We start from the raw sequence: 18,817 nt of genomic DNA, 5'->3' as shown, positions 1-18,817 counted from the left end.
ACTTTTACAAATTAATTCTAAAATTCTGAAACTTTGCAGTATCTCAGAATTAGAAATGGAAATTTATCCCTATATCAATTGCGAAGTCTAAACTCGATTTTTTTTCATATAGTGCCTACTCGTATATAAAGGCAAAGCACTTGTTACACAAGGGATTGGCAACGTAATCAATAATGTTTAGTAAAAATTGATTTCCTCACTCTCTATCCGGTTGGTGTGTGTCGTTCTCAAAAGTATACTCTAACAGATAACATATTTGAAGCTATGCTATTTCTCTAATATTTTAAAACTCAAGCTCTTTCGTAGATTAGTAATTCGGTTACCCAACATTACATAAATCTTTGCTTATATGTTGTTCTAATCTTAGTTACAATTTCTCTCTTCGTTCTGAATTTAACACCTTTTTTCAGGGTTCGTGGAAGTGTTTGCAATACCGTTGAGACAATTAAAGAACCTCTTCACAGTTTTATTCTATTTTTATCCCTCAAAATTATCTCGCGAGATTGTTTAAAAAGAGAGCGATCTTGTTTCTTTCGCAAATTACTTTTTTCTTCTCGGTTAGAAACGTTGTTTAACAAAAAACAGTCTCCTTAATATGATCCTAAAAAAAGTAGGAAATTAACTTACGTTTTTATTTGTTTTAAAGTTCCAAGAAAGTGCATAGTTTTATATCTCAAAATTGCTTCTTTATTTTTTAAAAATATAATTAGATATTTTAAATTCTTTCATTTAAATATTTAATTGATGATTTTGTTTTTTTAATTTAATTTCTTTTTAAATCTCAGATGCTATATTTTTTATATTTAAGTTCTAATTATTAACCTACTGACTGATTTTATTTGGTTACTTTCTCTAACAATACTAAAATCCTTACACATTATCAATTCTATAAAGAAAAATGGAAAACAAATGCGTTATTTTCAATATAACCAATATATTCGTTTTTCTCATCTGATAGTGCGTTTAAAAATGCTAATATAAGCTTAAAATATTTTTTAATAATATGTAACATTTATAATTAAAAGGTTGGAGTAGTCTTATAGCTGTTTATGTTCCAAAAAGAAAGCTGAAAAAAAATTATGTGAGGAATTTTTCTTTTTGAAATTAACTATGCGTTTTGGGGAATTTCAAAAATAAATACCATGTTTTTCATTTAAAAAATGTTCAACCTTTTCTATTTCGCATAATTCTTATTGTATCAACTAGATTAATTTTGAACGATGTGAAATTTAAAATATTAATTGAAATAAAAGTTATTGCATTTTAAATGAAAGAGTCGGCATAAAATCCAAATAATGCATAAATGATTATTTAATAGTTAATAAGATAGCAGAGTAAATCTAAGGAGGAATTATAATTAATAAGGTAACAGAGTAAATCAAAGGAGGAATTATTGAAATTCAATAAATGAATCAAAAATTAATATAAAACCAAAATAATTAAGGATTGAAAAAGATGTACCAATATAAATCGAAAATTAAATAATCACAGTAAAAGAGTTAACAATTGGTAAAGAATTAATTATTGCCAAAAAATCAACATTTGAAGTCAAAGTATTAATAGTTAAAATTAAAGAACATTTACGTTTCGGCTTTTCTCGATCCCGTAGCTGTTGCTGTAATATCTAAATAAAATTTTAACCGTACGATATTTAAAATAGCAATTCAAATAAATGTTACTATATTTTAAATAAAATTATTATGAAACAAAAATATTTAATAATTAAAAATGGAAGCAGGATAAATAAAAAAATGATATGTTCAAAATGAAAAGAAAAAAAATGAAAAACTCAACAATAAAACCCAAATAATTAACAATTGAAAATGATATACCGATGTAGATAAAAGGCTAAACAATGAATCAAAAGTTGACAACAGAAAAGTAATTAATTATTTCCAAAGAGTCAGTATCTGAAAAACCAAATAATTAACTATCAAAACTGAAGAACCAGATGATAAAATATAAGAATCAACATTTGTATCGAATACTTTTCGTAGCAATTAATAATTGAAAAATATATACCGATCTTGATAAAAAAAAAATCAACAGTCAAAAAGTTGATAACTGAAAAAGAATGAATTATTTCCAAAGAATGAACATCTGAAAATAAAATAATTGACAGTCAAAACTGAAGAACAAGATGATAAAATCAGAGAATCGGCATCTATATGGTATACTTTTCTTAATAGGTGTATGAAAATGTGGCCGCCACTTCTCTGGCATTTACAGCTACGAAAGTTTCACTACATTGCGTTGAGTGCTTACAAGAAACTTCAAAGGCCACATGTTCCTTGACTCTTAGTTTATGGCTTTGCGGAAGTGGAGCAACAAAATAGATGCTAACACTGAGGACCTTAATGGAGGAGGGAAAACCATTCACATAAGCTAGTGTTCCCCGATAAGCCAACCGTTAGAGTCGAAATCTTTTTCAATTAGCCAAAAGAAGCTCCAAAGCAGGGCGATGTTAAATGGAATGTGAAGATTGTGAGCAAGGAATACTGAAAACATCAATCTGAATGATTAGGATTTGATACAAATCAGTTTGATTTGTTAAGCGTCATTTATTTCAGTTGATTAGAATTGCGAATCTTGATTACACTGATTGACCAGTTTTTGATTTACTTTCAATAATTTAAGCTAGCAATATTTAAAATATTTTCAGCAAAATTTCGTTATGATCTGAAATAGGGCAGATTTGATTCTAAAAACTTTTGTCGAACTTCGAATTTGGTGACAATCTCATCAGTCTTTATTTTCTTGTACTTCAATTGTAAATTGATATTTCATTATATATACGATATAATACGAATATATGCGAAATAATCCTCAATTTATTATTCCAGTTTCGCATTCATAAAGCAATAAAAACCCATTCTGTATGATTTTTTTGTTTGTGCTGCTGATATTATTGCAACTCTAAAACGCGTAAATTTGAATATTTAAAGTTGGTGAAATATCAATGTTTGATGAATTATGTTTTTAATTTTTCAACTGTTTTTTTTTTTTTTCCTAATGATATTCAAAGTACATACCATTTTCTGAGTATTCGTTTGGATGCTTCTTTCCATAAAGAAATTATGACTGACGATTTTGTTCCTTTCCGCTTAGTATTGTTGCTTATTTTACATTTAGATGCGTCGTTTTGGAAGAAGAATAAATTTAAAAGCAGCAGACAATATTTGACATTTCAAATAATAAGCAGCTGCCAGACAATTTTACTCCAAAACGTTTTTTTTTTTTTTTTTTTTTTTTTTTTTCCAATTCCTAATCGAAATCGTTCTAAAAGTGTGTAAATATGCTCTGTACTGTATTTAGTACCATGTAGAAAGGATTCCTTTTGTACATTTTTCTGTTTTTATTTACACGTACAGACATATATAATTAATAACCAAAATGTCGCAATAATTTGGATGATAATTTTTTACTTTCTTGTGCACGAAGTATGCATTGAGAAAGTATTGTAATAGTCAAATAATTCGAATTCAAGCTTTTGACGTAACTACACTTCAGACATCCTTGAGTTCGAGAACTTTTTTTGAGAATTATGCCTATGAACAAGGTAATTCAAAAACTATTTAAGGTAGACGGGCGTAATTTGATAAACGTACTTTACACGAACGAAATCTATTCACAAGAAGTTTGTCTATTTGGCTATCTAAGTGCAAGTGAACACTAGAAAACTTAAAGAACTAAACAAATAAAGTTTGACACGCAGATTAAGCATTTGAAAATGCAGGTCCGTTTTGGAACCAAATCCATCATGTGGCATGTCATTCTATACTTTACATGCATGTAACACAATAATTCAAATTGGTAACAACTTAGGTAAATGACGCTTTTTTTTTTTTTCACAGTTTTAGCATTTTTTTTTTCACTATTTTTTCAGATTCGTAACACGTTTTCAGTCAATGACAGATGGTCAAAAAAATTGAACATCTGTCGGTCCGCATTTTCACAAGCAAATGGTAACTCAAAAGCGCATTAATTTAAACTTAAAAAATTTAGTATTTGATTATGTGAAGTATTCGGTCGAAAGAAATGCTTTAAGTTACATAATTGATTTTCTGGTACTTGTATTTTATCTGCATGCCAATATTCACCAAATCGCTACAGATCAGAACTTAAATTCAATAAATACCTAGAATTGCGCCAATGATCAATATTTCGTAAGTGTTGTTCGCCATAGTTATTAATTGCATGAAACTATGCAATTAATATACAAGCATCAATTTTCTGTACTACACTACGAAACACACAACTCCTATTTGTGAGACTCCGAAAATAAAAATCTGAGCACTCGCGAGCACATTTTATGCGGGGAGAGAGAAATAACACCTATATTATAGAATATGCGAGAAAATTTTGGTGAGACCACTATCGCTCGTTTTATAAACGATGCACTCATAACGTAAAATATGAAAACAATCATCATGAATTTCGTTGACACTTCAAATGATTTTATATCTTGGTGGACATATATAAGAAAAAAATAGCAATGTTTTTCAAAAAACTTGCGCATTCACACATACTCAGAGAAAATTCAACAAACTGAGCTTAAACTATTATATAATTAATTTAAAAGAAATCAGACATACGCGGCATCTATATGCAAAAATAAAAACAAAATAAAATATAAGAAATAGAATTATCGAAATATTCTTTCAATACATTTATGTTGCTAAAGCTCTGATATTTTTCCCCCTTTTTGCCTTTATTAAAGCATTCTAAACATTAAAGCGAACTTAATAAAATTTATGCATTTAAATGAACTACTAAATTCAAAAATTCATCTTACACATTACAAAACGGTACAAAAGTGCTCTGTCCAAAATATATATATACATATAAGTCGTTCTTTATATTGAATTTTTATTTTGTATTCGCAAAAATGTAGTTGTATTTATTGTACATGCCATTCACATAAATGCTGGTCTTTATTAAATATACGATACGTGCTGCCATTTCCTGCCTTAAGAATGTAAGTCTTTTCCAAAAATGGGCGTCTACAAATTCAATGTGAGATTCATGAAAGTTGGGATGAAACTTTATACATTCTGAAAAGTTGCTTCAAAGAGAGATGGAGAAAAGAGTGAGTCAAATTTTCAAAATGGGATTTTAAATGAGGAAGTCAAAAGAATGCCAGAAGAATTTTAAGATCATATAAAGTAGCAAAAATATTTATTTCATAAAAAGAGAGTTTTATTTTTCTAAAATTCCAACTAATTCGATAAAAATTTAAGTTAATTTAAAATACACTAGTTCTTTTCCTGTCTCATATAGATCAAATATTAATATATATTTATATTTTTTTAAAGAATTATTCTTAAATGAACTTGATATTAAACAAAAATTCGCATATTTTGAATACTTTAATAGCCAATTTTAAAATCTGCATTACTGAACCGATATTCTTTAATTGAACAATGTAAAAAATTTCAAACTTATTTTAATGATTTTTTTTAATGTTTTTAAGAATTCAAAGGATTCTGCCTGATTCTCAAATTTTGTCGCTTAGTCAACAAATGAAAGGATGCATCAATGACTGAATAGTCGAAGCTTAGCGAGAATCAAGAATCATCATTCAATTAAAGAATATTTTCTGTCATCAAAATTATACTACCGTCCTAAGGAAATTATTACATATCTAGAATAATACAAATAATTAATACTTTAATTGTTTGTATTAAATTTAATTTTTTTGGTTATAGCCAATTAATTCACATTAATAAATATTGTATTTTTCTTCGACGAACCTTTTCATTGAGTTAACCTCCAATAGAGGGCACTATATGTCTTATTAACGAACGTTTTTCACTGCAATCGGTCAGTGATAAATCAAATTCAGGCAATAAGCATGAAAATAAAAGATGTAATATTTAATTCAGATAAATATATCCAAATAGGATACTGGTATACTAAAATGTACTAACATATTTCAATAAAAAAAAAATTTTGAAACACCAATAATCGATATTCTGCCTCGAAAAACATGTAAAACGAAAATCGTTTCCTTTCATGAGGCTCCTTAATAAGTAGGAAAAGGAACACGTGTTGATATGGTCGATTGTAGCTTTCTAAAAATTGTTAACCTGAGCTGCTATTGACACTAAAAAATATCTAGTCACGATGTAGAGAGTGATTGAGGAAATGGGTGAAATGAAAAGAAAATGATTCTATTAATTAAAACATACATGGGTAACTAAACATTTGTGCTACCACAAAACTTTACTCTTTAAATGAAGTAAATGTCTATAACAATAAAAAAAAAATTAGAAATCATGGCTTTTGAGTACTCTTTTTAAGCTTCCATTTCATTTATCTTCTTTCCTGTTTGTGTAAAGAAATAATTTTGTAATTTATTTCAGACTCATTTCCTAATCTGCTTAAGACTTGAAATTTTTGTTCACATCTTGACGATAGTATTTTAATATTTTCAGAACCTATAATCAGTTAATCGATTCATTTAATTTTGATTCCATACTTATCGTGCCCTCACCTGGTAGAGTTTAAGAATTACTTAGAGTTAAGAATTTAAGATTTCATAATATTCATGGTAAGGATTTATTAACTAAAAAGTAAATTCTAATAGAAGACAAATTTTGCTTTTCAATATATTTATTACTATTTTTAAATAATGTTTTTATTATCAACTTTTTTTCAAATTTTCTCTTTTCTGTTTTTGTAGGGACCTCAGTTGGAATAACATAAGGGAGCTAAACGATGGTGAATTTGCGAGGCTCACTCGCCTTCAAGAACTGTAAGTAATATTTATTTCTTTATGTTTAAAGAATCTATAGCGAATAATAATCTATAAGAATTTACCGTTTTATTGTGAATTCCTCATTTGGAAGATTTTTCCTAGAAATACAAATTACTGCAATGGTTCTCTTGACAAAACTTCTAGAAAATTTCTATATATTATCCCCAATACATAAGCATAACCATGCCCATATTAATTGTGAAATAAGATTCAAGTAGTTTTTAAAAGAGCGAGAATTTGTTTCAGGAAGACTGAAAATCTTAGACGACTTTGTAGATGGTTATACAATTCACAGAAGTAGGAAATGGTAAGGAATCGAAATTCTCATTTACCTATACCACCTTATCCCTTTGGGGGACTTCAGAAAGAGGTCTCCAAATAAGTAAGCATGTTTTCTCTTCCCTGTTGAGTACGGCAATGGTGGTATGATTACAATGGACGCATCCCAACCTTGGATCATACGGGAAGGGTTAGTACATGGATCGGTGATGACTATTTTGGAATGGGTCTTTGTTCTCATGTTACCATTCGCGAAAACCGATCATTTAGATACATTGAAAGTCCATATATCAAAATGGAGTCATTTCGTTACAATTTCCCTACAGTTATTTTGCTGATGAAGAAAGAAATATTATTTAAATTAGGTCTCGTCATAATGAACAATTTCTGTATAAATATTCTTTGATAATGTTTTTCCTTAAAAGTTAAGATTCGTCAATAAAATCATAGTATACATTTCAGTTTTGTTCTTTTTAAATCGCCCAACTTATATGACCTCGAGGTATCTAGATTAGAAAGCTCTATTGTTTTATTTTTTTTACTTGTTACTCTTTTGTTGAAGGATTCCGAATCAAAAACTCCTATGAAAGCTTTCTTGATCCCACTATTTTTCTATAAAAGTTTAAGAGGCATTCTTTAGATCACTTTTTACTAGTCCTTGATTTTTTTCACCGGATATTCTTTCACTGGGGGATAAAATGTAACATGACAAGCAGAAAATTCGGGATCAGAACGTTACTATTTTTTTTTATTCTGATTTTTCTTTCCGACTCATAATTGGGGAAAAGGCACCGAAAAATGTTCATGGAGATTTTTTCAGCTGAAAGACAATCGCTAACAAGCGAACTAACTTTTAATTTGCACACAACTTAAACTGTCATGTATTTGGGAAAATAAGTGTTTGTATCAACGACTATAGATCAAGAATTTTTTGTTCATAGCCATTTAGGGTTATTAAGAACGAATTTTCCAGAACTTATCATTTTATTTGATTTAAATTTATTATATTAGAAGAAAAATATTTTCTAATTTATACTAGTGCATAATTATGTTCTAGAGAGCTCATTACACAGTAAATTTTTCAAATTAGTTTATTATTTAATCAGTTTTAATTGCAGTAACATTCATATTTTCTCCGGATTGTTCCCAATTATTCCAGAGACTATGGGGGTGATAAGGAAAACTCTTTTGACTTCTGATCAAAATAATAAATAGATTTGAAGATAATATATTTATGATGATAAAACATTTCCTGCTTATTCCCTAAAAGGTACGGCAATGTTAGTATACTTAAACGGTAGAGAAACAGATAAAAAACAGATTCGTATTTCTACTCATGCTACAAATTACCAAGCCGAAGTCTTAGCAATAAAAATGGCAGTTGATTATTGTGAGAGCTGGAAAACTGGCATAAATGCTCTATATTCTCAGACTCTACGTCAGCCATTCGGCCAATACAATCCAAGAACACCGAAAATAAAGAAATCTGCAAAATTAAAGAAAACTTGAGAAAGGCTGAAGAGAACAAATGGATTAGATTAAACTGGATTAAGGCTCACATCAGAATATGCTGAAACGAGACAGCAGATGAATATGCAAAAAATGCTGCATAAAAAGACCATAAATAAGTATTGTAGTCCCAAGACCATTCCAAATGTTAAAGAAGGAAATTAGAAGAGAGATGATTATGCAGTGGCAGAATAGATGGATCGTGTCAAACAGAGGACGCATAACATATGAATTCATACCGGAACTAAAAATTATAAAAAATAGTATATTACCGGATGATAGAACAAATTATATCGGTACATGGAAGATTTCCTGAATACTTCTATAGATTCGGAAGGATGCAAGACAACACATGTAGATGTGGGAAATAGGCTCAGTCCAGTACTACATAACAGAATGTATCGAACTAAAAAAAAAATTAGAGGAAGATTCATTATGAATAGTAATTTTAACATAATATTACAATACCTTGTAAATTTAAAAATATTAAAAGAAATGATGGAACAGATTTCTAACCTTTTACCAGCAGTTTGGAGATTCTTTGAACTTTGTTGAGCGTTGTTTTCTTATGCAAGAATTTGGATAGTTAATGAGCATAACAGCCAGTCACAATAATCCCTGTTTATACGGTTTGGTTCTGTGGTAACGGGGTGACTGACTGTAATTAAATAAATAAATAAACATTCCCTAAGATTTTATTTCTCCATCTAATCCCACTCTATAAAGCGCTATTTCTTTTACTGTTTCTCAGTAAAAAAAATATATTTTAAGGAATATTGCATATAAGCTATCATAACTATTTAATACCATTAATTTGGAGTAATTTAAATTAATTTTATCTCCAATTTTGTCGAAAGAAATTAGGAAATGGATCTTTATATAAACATAAATAATTAAATATTAAAAGACTCGAAAAGGAAGTTTCTAAGACTTAAACACACATTTTAAAATAAATAAGGACTAGTAGTTAAATTTAGTAAGAGAAAAGAGAACTCCCATTTCAAGGAGAACGTTTAATCTCCAATTCAACTTTTTCTGTGACATTTAAGTATCTTTTAAAAAATCATATTACCAGTATGATCTAGTAATATCACTTTTATCTGGCTCTCGGCAAGCGTTAACTATTATTAGCCAGTAAAGCGAATTTTGATTGAGTTAAATTGATGCTCTTCAAACATTTTACCTTCATTTGGTCATTGTCATCTCCATCAGTTCCTCAGATGAACGAAAAATGGGTAATCATTCTGGTACTTTCAGAAAAGTCGATCAAAAAATACATATTTTGGTGGAAAATCGACTCTATTATATTTGATTCTATTGATATTTTGATTTCAATATAAGTTACCTCTTTCATCTCCATAACCTCCTCTCTTTCTTACTGAAAAGAGACAAAATCGTCATCTCCTGATTTCTCTTTTATGGCAACTTTTTTCTTCCTTGACGTCAGCTTTCTTGTTTTTTTATACACTTGTCATGAAACAGCATCAAATAATTGTTTATAGCCGATTTTCATACCTGAAAAGTAATATGTATACAGAGATATTCCTTAAAATGGGTAAATTTTTTAAAGTATTTCATTTGTTATAACTACATGAAGGCTATAACATTCCTAAATTTAATATCATCTCCTATTACATAATAAATTATTCAAAATGCGCAATAAAGGTTTTTGTTATATTAAAAATCTGTTCTTGATTGCCCCCAGATGAAAATTGTCAGATATATATGAGAAAACTGTTTATTTTTCGAAAATACAATAAGGAAATTAAATCTTACTTGCAACCATTATATCCTCCAAGTCCAAGAAATGTAAAATTTAACAAATTTCCTAGCAAATAACCGAAGCTAGAAGTGAATAATAACATCTAGAAAAATTTGGTTTCCTTTTTTTTTAATATGGTTGCGATTAAAATAAACAAACGTTAGAAAACAATGCTAAAAATGCAGTTAATCGTCTTCATCTACAGTGCCTTAAAGAAGGCATGTTTCCCAGTTCCTAAGATTTTACCAAAATGTATAGTAGTAACCGTTCCCAATTATCCTTACCGATCCTACTTAAAATTATAAATAAACCATATATTCTTTATAAATTCATTTTTCTTTTTTCAGAAACATGGCCAACAATCATCTTGAAATCATTCCTGAAACAGCATTCCTGAAATTGTCGACTCTCCGCACATTGTAAGAATTAGTTTATTATTTTATAATACAAAATCAATAGACTAAATTAATTTATTCATTTCACTTTATTTGAATCTTGCTTTTAATTAAAAGGGTACATCACTGAAATTGTAAACTAAATAACTACTTATGTCTGAAGAAAATGAAAACTTAATTAAGCTAAAGTTCATACTTGGAATGTTTGCAATATTCAAAAGCAAAGAAAAGAGAATGCAATTTAAAAACTGGTCATTTCTGTAGTATGAATGGTTTAATACAATCTCCATGATGAGGATAAAATTATTCCAAAGAAATATCTGAGGATAACTCGTCTGTATATAATACACAATAAAACTCGAAGTACTGCAAAACTATTTCGGAATCACTTTAGTAGGAAAATAGCTTAGAGCTCAAATGTACGAGAATTTTCTTTATTCAAAATGAAGCATCAAATTATAATTAGATAAGAGTAAAATAAGTTTTTTCTGCAAAACGACGCTTCCATGTATAATCGATCACCAATGATCTCTTTCCAAAACAAAGCGCCAAAATTCAATTGGTTAGATGTATAATAATACCCTTTCTGCGAAACGGAATATCTAATTAATCAATTACACAATAACTTTCTTTCTGAAAATTCGAATTTCAATTGATCTAGTATATTTGATTCTTTTTTCTGCAAAACGAAAAGTCGAAATACAATTAGTTTAGTATACAGAAATCTTCTTTCTCCAAAGCGTAGCGTCGAAGTACAATAAATAGTCAACAATGAGTTGCATCAGCATATTGTAAAAGTATTATAACATTTTTCTAATATTCCCAATAAACGTGTGACTTTAATATTTTTTAAAAATTATTACAAATGTTTCCAAAAGCCGCCAATTACCAAAAACGATTGCAAATTTTTTTTAAAAAAAAATGTGGAGCAACGATTTTCTATCCTTTCTGTAAAAGACTTTGGCAATGCGAAGTTATACTTCTGAATTATTGGTAGGTATTGAAAGAAAGGAATAGAAGATAGTAAAAGATGGAGCAAAAATCACTAGAATGACCTTTAGAAAACTATTAGGATTCCGAAAAGGAAAAGAATATAAATTATCTTTCAGTTTTGGTACAGTAAGGAATGCCGCCATTCACTTATAACCTCAGAATTGTGAATTTCTTTCAGTACTCCTTAAAGCCTTTCTTTTCCTTTTGATACGCAATAATACACGACCTATTGCAGTAATAAACCACCTGACTAAAGTGGCAAATATTTTTACTTTTCACACGTAGCAGAACACGTCATACATAATGTTAATCAAACGCTAAATGCCGTTTTATGATTGCATTACTTGAAAGCCATTACGTATTTAGAAATAAAATTATTTTTCGTTTGTCCAACCAAGCTTCGATTCTCCATTTTGTACGTAGAAGCTCCTTGTAAAATAATGCACACACTTTAACCCAAAATATTTTTTGCTAAAATGATTCGGAAATATTTAGAAGTATAACATAAAGCATCGAAAACTTTTACAGCAAGTAATATGATGAAATGTACAATTACACTTTTGTCTTAGACTTGAGAAATGAAATATTTATAGCCATCATAAAATATAAACACTTATACGTCAAAGATTAAGATTTGGGGGGGAGGGTAGTTAGTACGATCCACCGACTTGAAAAGCACATAATTTTTAGTTTATATAAAATATCTGCTGTATTGATCTAAATAAATGAATGCAATTATGTCCTAAGAACTGCTTTTCTCTGATGGAGTTCATATACTGCTTATAAGATTATTAGGATTATTTATATTTTCATTATTTTGATTCATGTTCCCTTTAGATGTTCATTTCATTCTTTTTTATTACATCAATACGTTTATTTCATGCACTTTAATTAAATTTTCAATTGCTTTCATAAACTGGCAAGCTTCCAAGTTCCTAATTTTAGCTTTTATATTAAAATGGTTTTGTTTCAGACATCTACAGAATAATAGATTTCGAAGCATTCCATCACTTTCGTTTGCATCATTGGTAAATCTGGAAAATTTGTAAGTATTTTAATTTGTTTTCACATTATGTTATTTTAAAAGCATCACCCTTTAATCATTTTCGAGCAGTATTTTCATGGATAATCCTTCCAAGTATTAAAAATTTTCTATTGATTTCAGGTATTTAAGCTACAACAACATTGATATTCCCACTGAAGACACATTTGCTTTACTTCCTCGCTTGCAAAAATTATGGCTTGATGGTACTAACCTGATTGAAACTCCAGTCAAATCTTTACTTCCTCTCACCAAACTGGAAGCCTTGTAAATATTTTTATATTTTTTTTAAGTTATAAGAGCAGCATTAATTACTATATAATGAAATCAATTCCTGATATTAAGATTACATTCAAATATAAGCCAAACCAGTTAAAGTGTGGAATTCCAATGTGCATTTTGCCAAATAACGTGTAATTAAATGCTAGGCGACTAGATGCACATTCACACTTGCCATATGATAGTGACATCAGCCGTTTTGTATTATCGTAAACATTCAACGTAGAAAGTAATATAGTTAAAAAGAAGCATATAGTTTGGGTTCAACATTCAACGTAGAAAGTAATATAGTGAAAAAGAAGCAAATAGTTTGGGTTCAACATTCAACGTAGAAAGTAATATAGTGAAAAAAAAAGAATATAGTTTGGGTTTAATAAAGTATGTAACAAAATAAATGTTGTCATTTTCAATAAATCTTAGATATATAAGTGTCACTTTGTCATTCTTTTCACAATATTTTTGAAAATTAATAACGTTTCTGCATTTTCAAACACATGCCCCATCCTTTACACATGAGAGAGAAAGAGAGATGGGACATCTTTCTTGTTAAGTTAATTGGTATATCCACCTAAAATTTCAATTGTTGCTATCAAAATTACATCTTTTAAGTATGTTAATTTATTTCAAGATGTTATTCTGAAAATTTCCCTTTGTTCCAGCGAAAAATAATTTTTTATAATAATTTTTTAATAATATTTTTGTTAAAATTGCTCCATCCCTCCGTGATCTCATCTTTAAAAGGTTTTTAAACAATGTTAGAAAATCAATTCTAAAGATTTTTTTTATTTTTTTTTTTATTTGTTGAATATTACGAGACATATTATAAATTTATTTTCTTGCTGCAAAATTTAAAAAAAAATTCATAAAGCTATTGTCCTTACTGACAGCTTAAGTGATCACAGGAAAGTTATATATTTAAAACATATGAAACGAGTACTAGGAAAGCAAAAGGTTTTAATACAATATCTTCCTAATTTCATTTGAATTGATACTTATATTCCTTCATGAAAGATTTTAACTCTTTTCCTTTATTCGGCACAATTGTAATCCTGAATACAAATTGGGGAAACTGATATTTTCATTTGAAGAAAAATCCGGAGTGGCAATTTGTATTTCCGCTTATATTGAACTGTATATGGAAATACATTTTTCCAAACATTAAATTATCTAATATTAATAACTAGAAAATTACAGACCTTCGATCCGGAAGATCTTTTTGTATTATTTTTTTTCTTTCCTTAAGAAGAAGTTATCCTTAAAACTACTGATTAAAGTTACCGCAACTTTCTTTTACCGGCTTTGATTTTAATGACATCCCTCTCATCTGAACCGAAATAAGCCTGAGATCTCAGATTCGGAAGGAATATATTTAGATCTTTCGTGCGAAAAGAGATTTCGGTTAATGATGTGGATAAATTTAGTCTCCTTAAGTTAATCTACAAAACTCGATATCAGATCAGCTAATGGTCATGTCATTCAATAATTTCAAACAGCCGAAACACGTTTCCATTGTCATTTCATGCATTTTCATTTCCTGACCTCCGTACTTGCATAATTACATCCCTTTATATAGTCACTTTCAGATAATTATTCAGATCAAGAAATTTTATTTTGATTTATTTAATGCTGGATAATATATCTTTAAAATCGTGCCTAGCGTTCTTATAAGTTTAGCGTTTTGATATATTTAGTTACTTTTGAAGCCAACAACTGTTTATTTGTTTTATATAGACGATGTTTTTGGCAATATACAACATTACATATTGCATGTTTTTGCCAATAAACAACATCATTCTTTCTCTCTTACAAAAAAGGGCGTCTAAAACATTTTTTATCAAGTAATTGAAGAATTAAAACGACTGATGAGAATATCTAATATAGCCAAAGCTAATATTCCTGTTTATTAAGGCAATAGTTGATAAATCAGTATTAATTGTCTCTGTTTTCAAGGTGTCGCCTTTAACATTTTTTTGAACATCAAAACATTATTTAAATGTATTTTAAGAAATGGTTTAAATTTAAAAATTAAAAAGGTAATAAGTTTGCAAGAAAAACATTTTCTGTGTATTTTTAATATTCTTCTACTAAAATTTGAAAGATGATTCACGCATGCTTGTGTTTCATACTGTAAACTAATTTTGCATTTTTATTATAATCATTAAAATTGAAGAATGTTACTGTATTGTCTAGATAAATGTATAAATTTACTAAATCTCAAGAAATACAGACAAATTTCTTGGAATACAAATTAAAATTTGGTAGTATTATATTAGAAAAAAAACTTTTTTATGAAAATTATGAAGCATTTCAAACTTAAAATGTATAATCAGAAGACAATGTTTTATTCTTCCTAGTGCACAGTGCTTTTCATCAATTCTTTTTTTTCTAGAGCAAATTGCTATACTATACTATACTATACAATGTCGGAAGCTGTGATACGTTAAATAAACAAAATTCTGAGCTTTTTAAGTTCCCAGAAAGATGCATTTGTATATATTTATTACTAAAATTCAAACTCAGATACGCAAAAGCATTCTACAATATTCAATTCAACATCCAAGATAATTTACTATTATACATTATCCCAATTAATATCGTTGCTTAATTTAGTCAACTCAATTTCACCTGAAACATATTAACTCGACACGCTAATTTAGCTTTGGAATCCATTGCGAATTTATCTGAGGAAAAAAAGAATATGACGTAGTAACATTGGTAATAATGCTATATGTAGTTATAATTACCATGTGACTGTGATTTAATTAACTTTATTAAATGGATTAATTACGCACTTTTGTTGTAGGAAAAAGTTATCGATATTATAAATTGAGAAAATAGGACATTCTTTGGCACAAAATGAGCAAACAGTTTTTCTATTATTTGATATAATTATTAGGTTATGAGTTCTCATAAATTATTACATTAATATTGAAATATAAAATACATTGCTGCTTGGTCTTGTAAATTGTTTATATTCAAGAAAAAATATATTAATGTTTTTGATTTTTTTTTTTTTTTTTCATTTCTTAAATCTTCCGTCTTAACTTATTTTGAAATTCTTCTCGTTTTTAGGAATTTGGCATCAAACAACATTCGGATTATTCCAGATAATTCTTTCCAGAATCTGAAGAAGTTGGCTTTTCTGTAAGTATGGACTTTTTAATAAAATTATAAATTCTGTTGTCATATATTTTTAAAAAAGAAAAAGAAAAAAAAAAGAAAAATAATTATTCATCATTATGTATGAAAATTACCGTTTATTCCGATTTTCGACTGTCATTAATTTTATCTTAAAGTGATGATATATGAAAAAGATGCACAAATAACATTCTAAACTATTTATGTATTTAAAATTTATATACCATTTCAAAATTGGAATTTTCAAATTAAAATTCCAACCTTTCAAACGCTGCTGGCTTAAAAACCCATGTAGATTAATAGTTTGCGGACTAAGTTTAAAGATATTTGTACCATCCATCGAGAAAATTTCAGATATAGTTGATTTAAGCTATTTATAAGCGTTTATGTAATACAGAATATTGAGCTTTGCTCTATAAATAAATATACTGTAACTGTAGTTTAAAACACAATGAATTCATAAGCTTAATGTAAAGTTCTTGAAGAATGATAGGAAACCAATTTTAACCTTCATGTATTTTTGCATTATCGTCAGTTTTCATTTTCGCTCTATAAAAAAATATTCATAGTAATATTGTGATTGTTAAATTTGATCTCTTAATCATGTCTTGTTCTTGAAAAGTTAGATTTAAGGAGAAAATGTGGTAGAAAAAACAGATATCATAAAACATTCTCCTATTTTCATTTGAAATAAGATATATTTCCCTTTCTATTAAAATATTAAATCTATTTTTTTTATAACTACATATGCAACTTTCTTATTTCTTAGATATTTGCAGAACAATCAGATTGAATATGTGGGTCCAAATGCATTTGAAGGACTTGTCTCGTTGAGAGTATTGTAAGTACACAGTTTATGTATATTTATCGTTTTAATCTAAGTCTGCCATATTTTATCTTCTTTTATAGATAGAATAATATCCAAACATTTTTAAATAAAAAAATCTTAATAATTCAAATATTCCATTCTTCTTCACAGAGAAATCAACGGGAATGCCCTTCTTGATGTACCTCCAGCTCTTTCGGCACTGCCTCGTCTACGAGAACTGTAAGTGAGATTCAGTTTTATAAAATTTCAAGTAACGTTTCAAATGCTCTTCTGTTATTCTGTTATTATCCACTGCTTATCATCTGGAGCTAGCTTCTTCCAGCTGTTTCTAAAATATAACTTAAAACTGAAAAATTCATAAAAAATATTTTATAAAAAACAAATTTTTAGGTAATAGTTGATTATAAGAAAGGAGTTAAAATGAATTTACTTTTAGAAAAATAAGAAATCAGGATTTTATTTATCTACTTTTTTTATCAAACTATTACTCTTGATATACTTCCAATATTTCTGATATTGCTCCTTCTATGAGAATTGTTAGAGAGATTGAGTTTTGTAAAATCTCAAGTAACATCTCAAATGCCCTTCTGTTATTACTAAAATTACCTTTCCATTACTTTTCATTGCATGCTAACTTCTTCAGTATGCTCTTAAACTGTAACATAAAAATGTGAAAAATTCATAAAAATAGTTTATAAAATAAATTCTTAGATAATGGTTAATCGGAAGAAAGGTTTCAAATGAAATTTATTCTTAATTGAAATAAGAAATTTGGGATGTAACTTACGAATTTCATTGAAATAAAGAATCGTAATCTTATTAATTTACTTAATTGTCATAATTAACACTCATTCATTAAATGAACCAAATAATGCACTCAATTCAAGTCAATTTTATAACTAACTTATGAACCTAAAATTAGTCTTATCTAAAAAGAAAATTTAATTCATGGATAAAAAGTTTCCTTTTTCTAGCATAACTGTTATGTGAAGCCAACCTAAAATTTATTTATTTAAGACGAGAAACAAATAAAAAAAATTAAAAAAATAGATTCATATTTTGATATATATAAAAAAAGATATTAATTTATGTAAATAACTGCATGCACTACAATCTTGTATATATAATATTGATTTTGGAACCTAACCCAGCTTAAAATAAAACACTCATGTTTCGTTCTTCTCCATTTCCTTTCTGAAACATTTCCAACTTGAATGATTTTAGCCCTTCCTGTTTATATTCCACTTTATCAGACAAACTTTCGCGAAAATACTAAAGAGATTTCCAAATAAAGACTGCATTAATCTTCAGTTCAGACAGGAATAAAAAAAAATTGAGATTGAATTGACTTTAAAACTCTTTTGTATAATTTTATTTAAAAGAAAATATTTTTTTAATTAACATGTTTGATTGATTACCGAAAATAAAAAGCTACAGCCCGGTAATTCTTTTGTAGTAGCATCAAATTAAAAAAACAAAAACAATAGGGCCCGGCCCAAACTCGTCTCAAACGTGTTGTAACCTCCCAGCAGAATATGAATCTCGTGACCTGTCTAGTGATTCAAAACCAAGAAAAGTTGTATAAGAATATTTTCCTAGAAATTTGTGCAAGAATTAATTACATTGCTTAACTCATACTACAGATGTTCTCGTTTTATACATTAAAATTTAATTAAAGCTTCGTAATAAATTTCTTCGTTAATGATCTATCAAACTTAAACTCTCATAAATAAATTAAATCAAGAAAAATAAATATTATTATAAAATTTTTGAAAGCAATATTTCCAGAAAAGCAAAATTTATCCAGAAGATAAGATTTTTTCTGTAATCA

The 18,817-nt window shown here is 28.0% G+C and overlaps 1 protein-coding gene across 3 annotated transcripts in view; it reads left to right on the top strand.

Annotated features, from left to right (window-relative positions):
* LOC129960471 (leucine-rich repeat-containing G-protein coupled receptor 5-like) overlaps positions 1-18,817 on the top strand; it is a 220,468-nt gene that overhangs the window by 168,646 nt on the left and 33,005 nt on the right. For all 3 annotated transcript variants that reach the window (XM_056073930.1, XM_056073928.1, XM_056073929.1), the window contains exons 2-8: positions 6,686-6,757; positions 10,658-10,729; positions 12,672-12,743; positions 12,864-13,007; positions 16,092-16,163; positions 16,927-16,998; positions 17,137-17,205. In XM_056073930.1, coding sequence (XP_055929905.1) covers positions 10,662-10,729; positions 12,672-12,743; positions 12,864-13,007; positions 16,092-16,163; positions 16,927-16,998; positions 17,137-17,205 — 497 coding nt within the window. In that variant the 5' untranslated portion in view covers positions 6,686-6,757; positions 10,658-10,661. The remainder of the gene's footprint in view (positions 1-6,685; positions 6,758-10,657; positions 10,730-12,671; positions 12,744-12,863; positions 13,008-16,091; positions 16,164-16,926; positions 16,999-17,136; positions 17,206-18,817) is intronic.

The sequence above is a fragment of the Argiope bruennichi genome, chromosome X2 (assembly GCF_947563725.1).
Source record: "Argiope bruennichi chromosome X2, qqArgBrue1.1, whole genome shotgun sequence".
Classification (NCBI taxonomy): domain Eukaryota; kingdom Metazoa; phylum Arthropoda; class Arachnida; order Araneae; family Araneidae; genus Argiope; species Argiope bruennichi.
The sequence above is the reverse complement of the archived record's forward strand: the minus strand, read 5'-3'. Positions and strand labels throughout refer to the sequence as shown.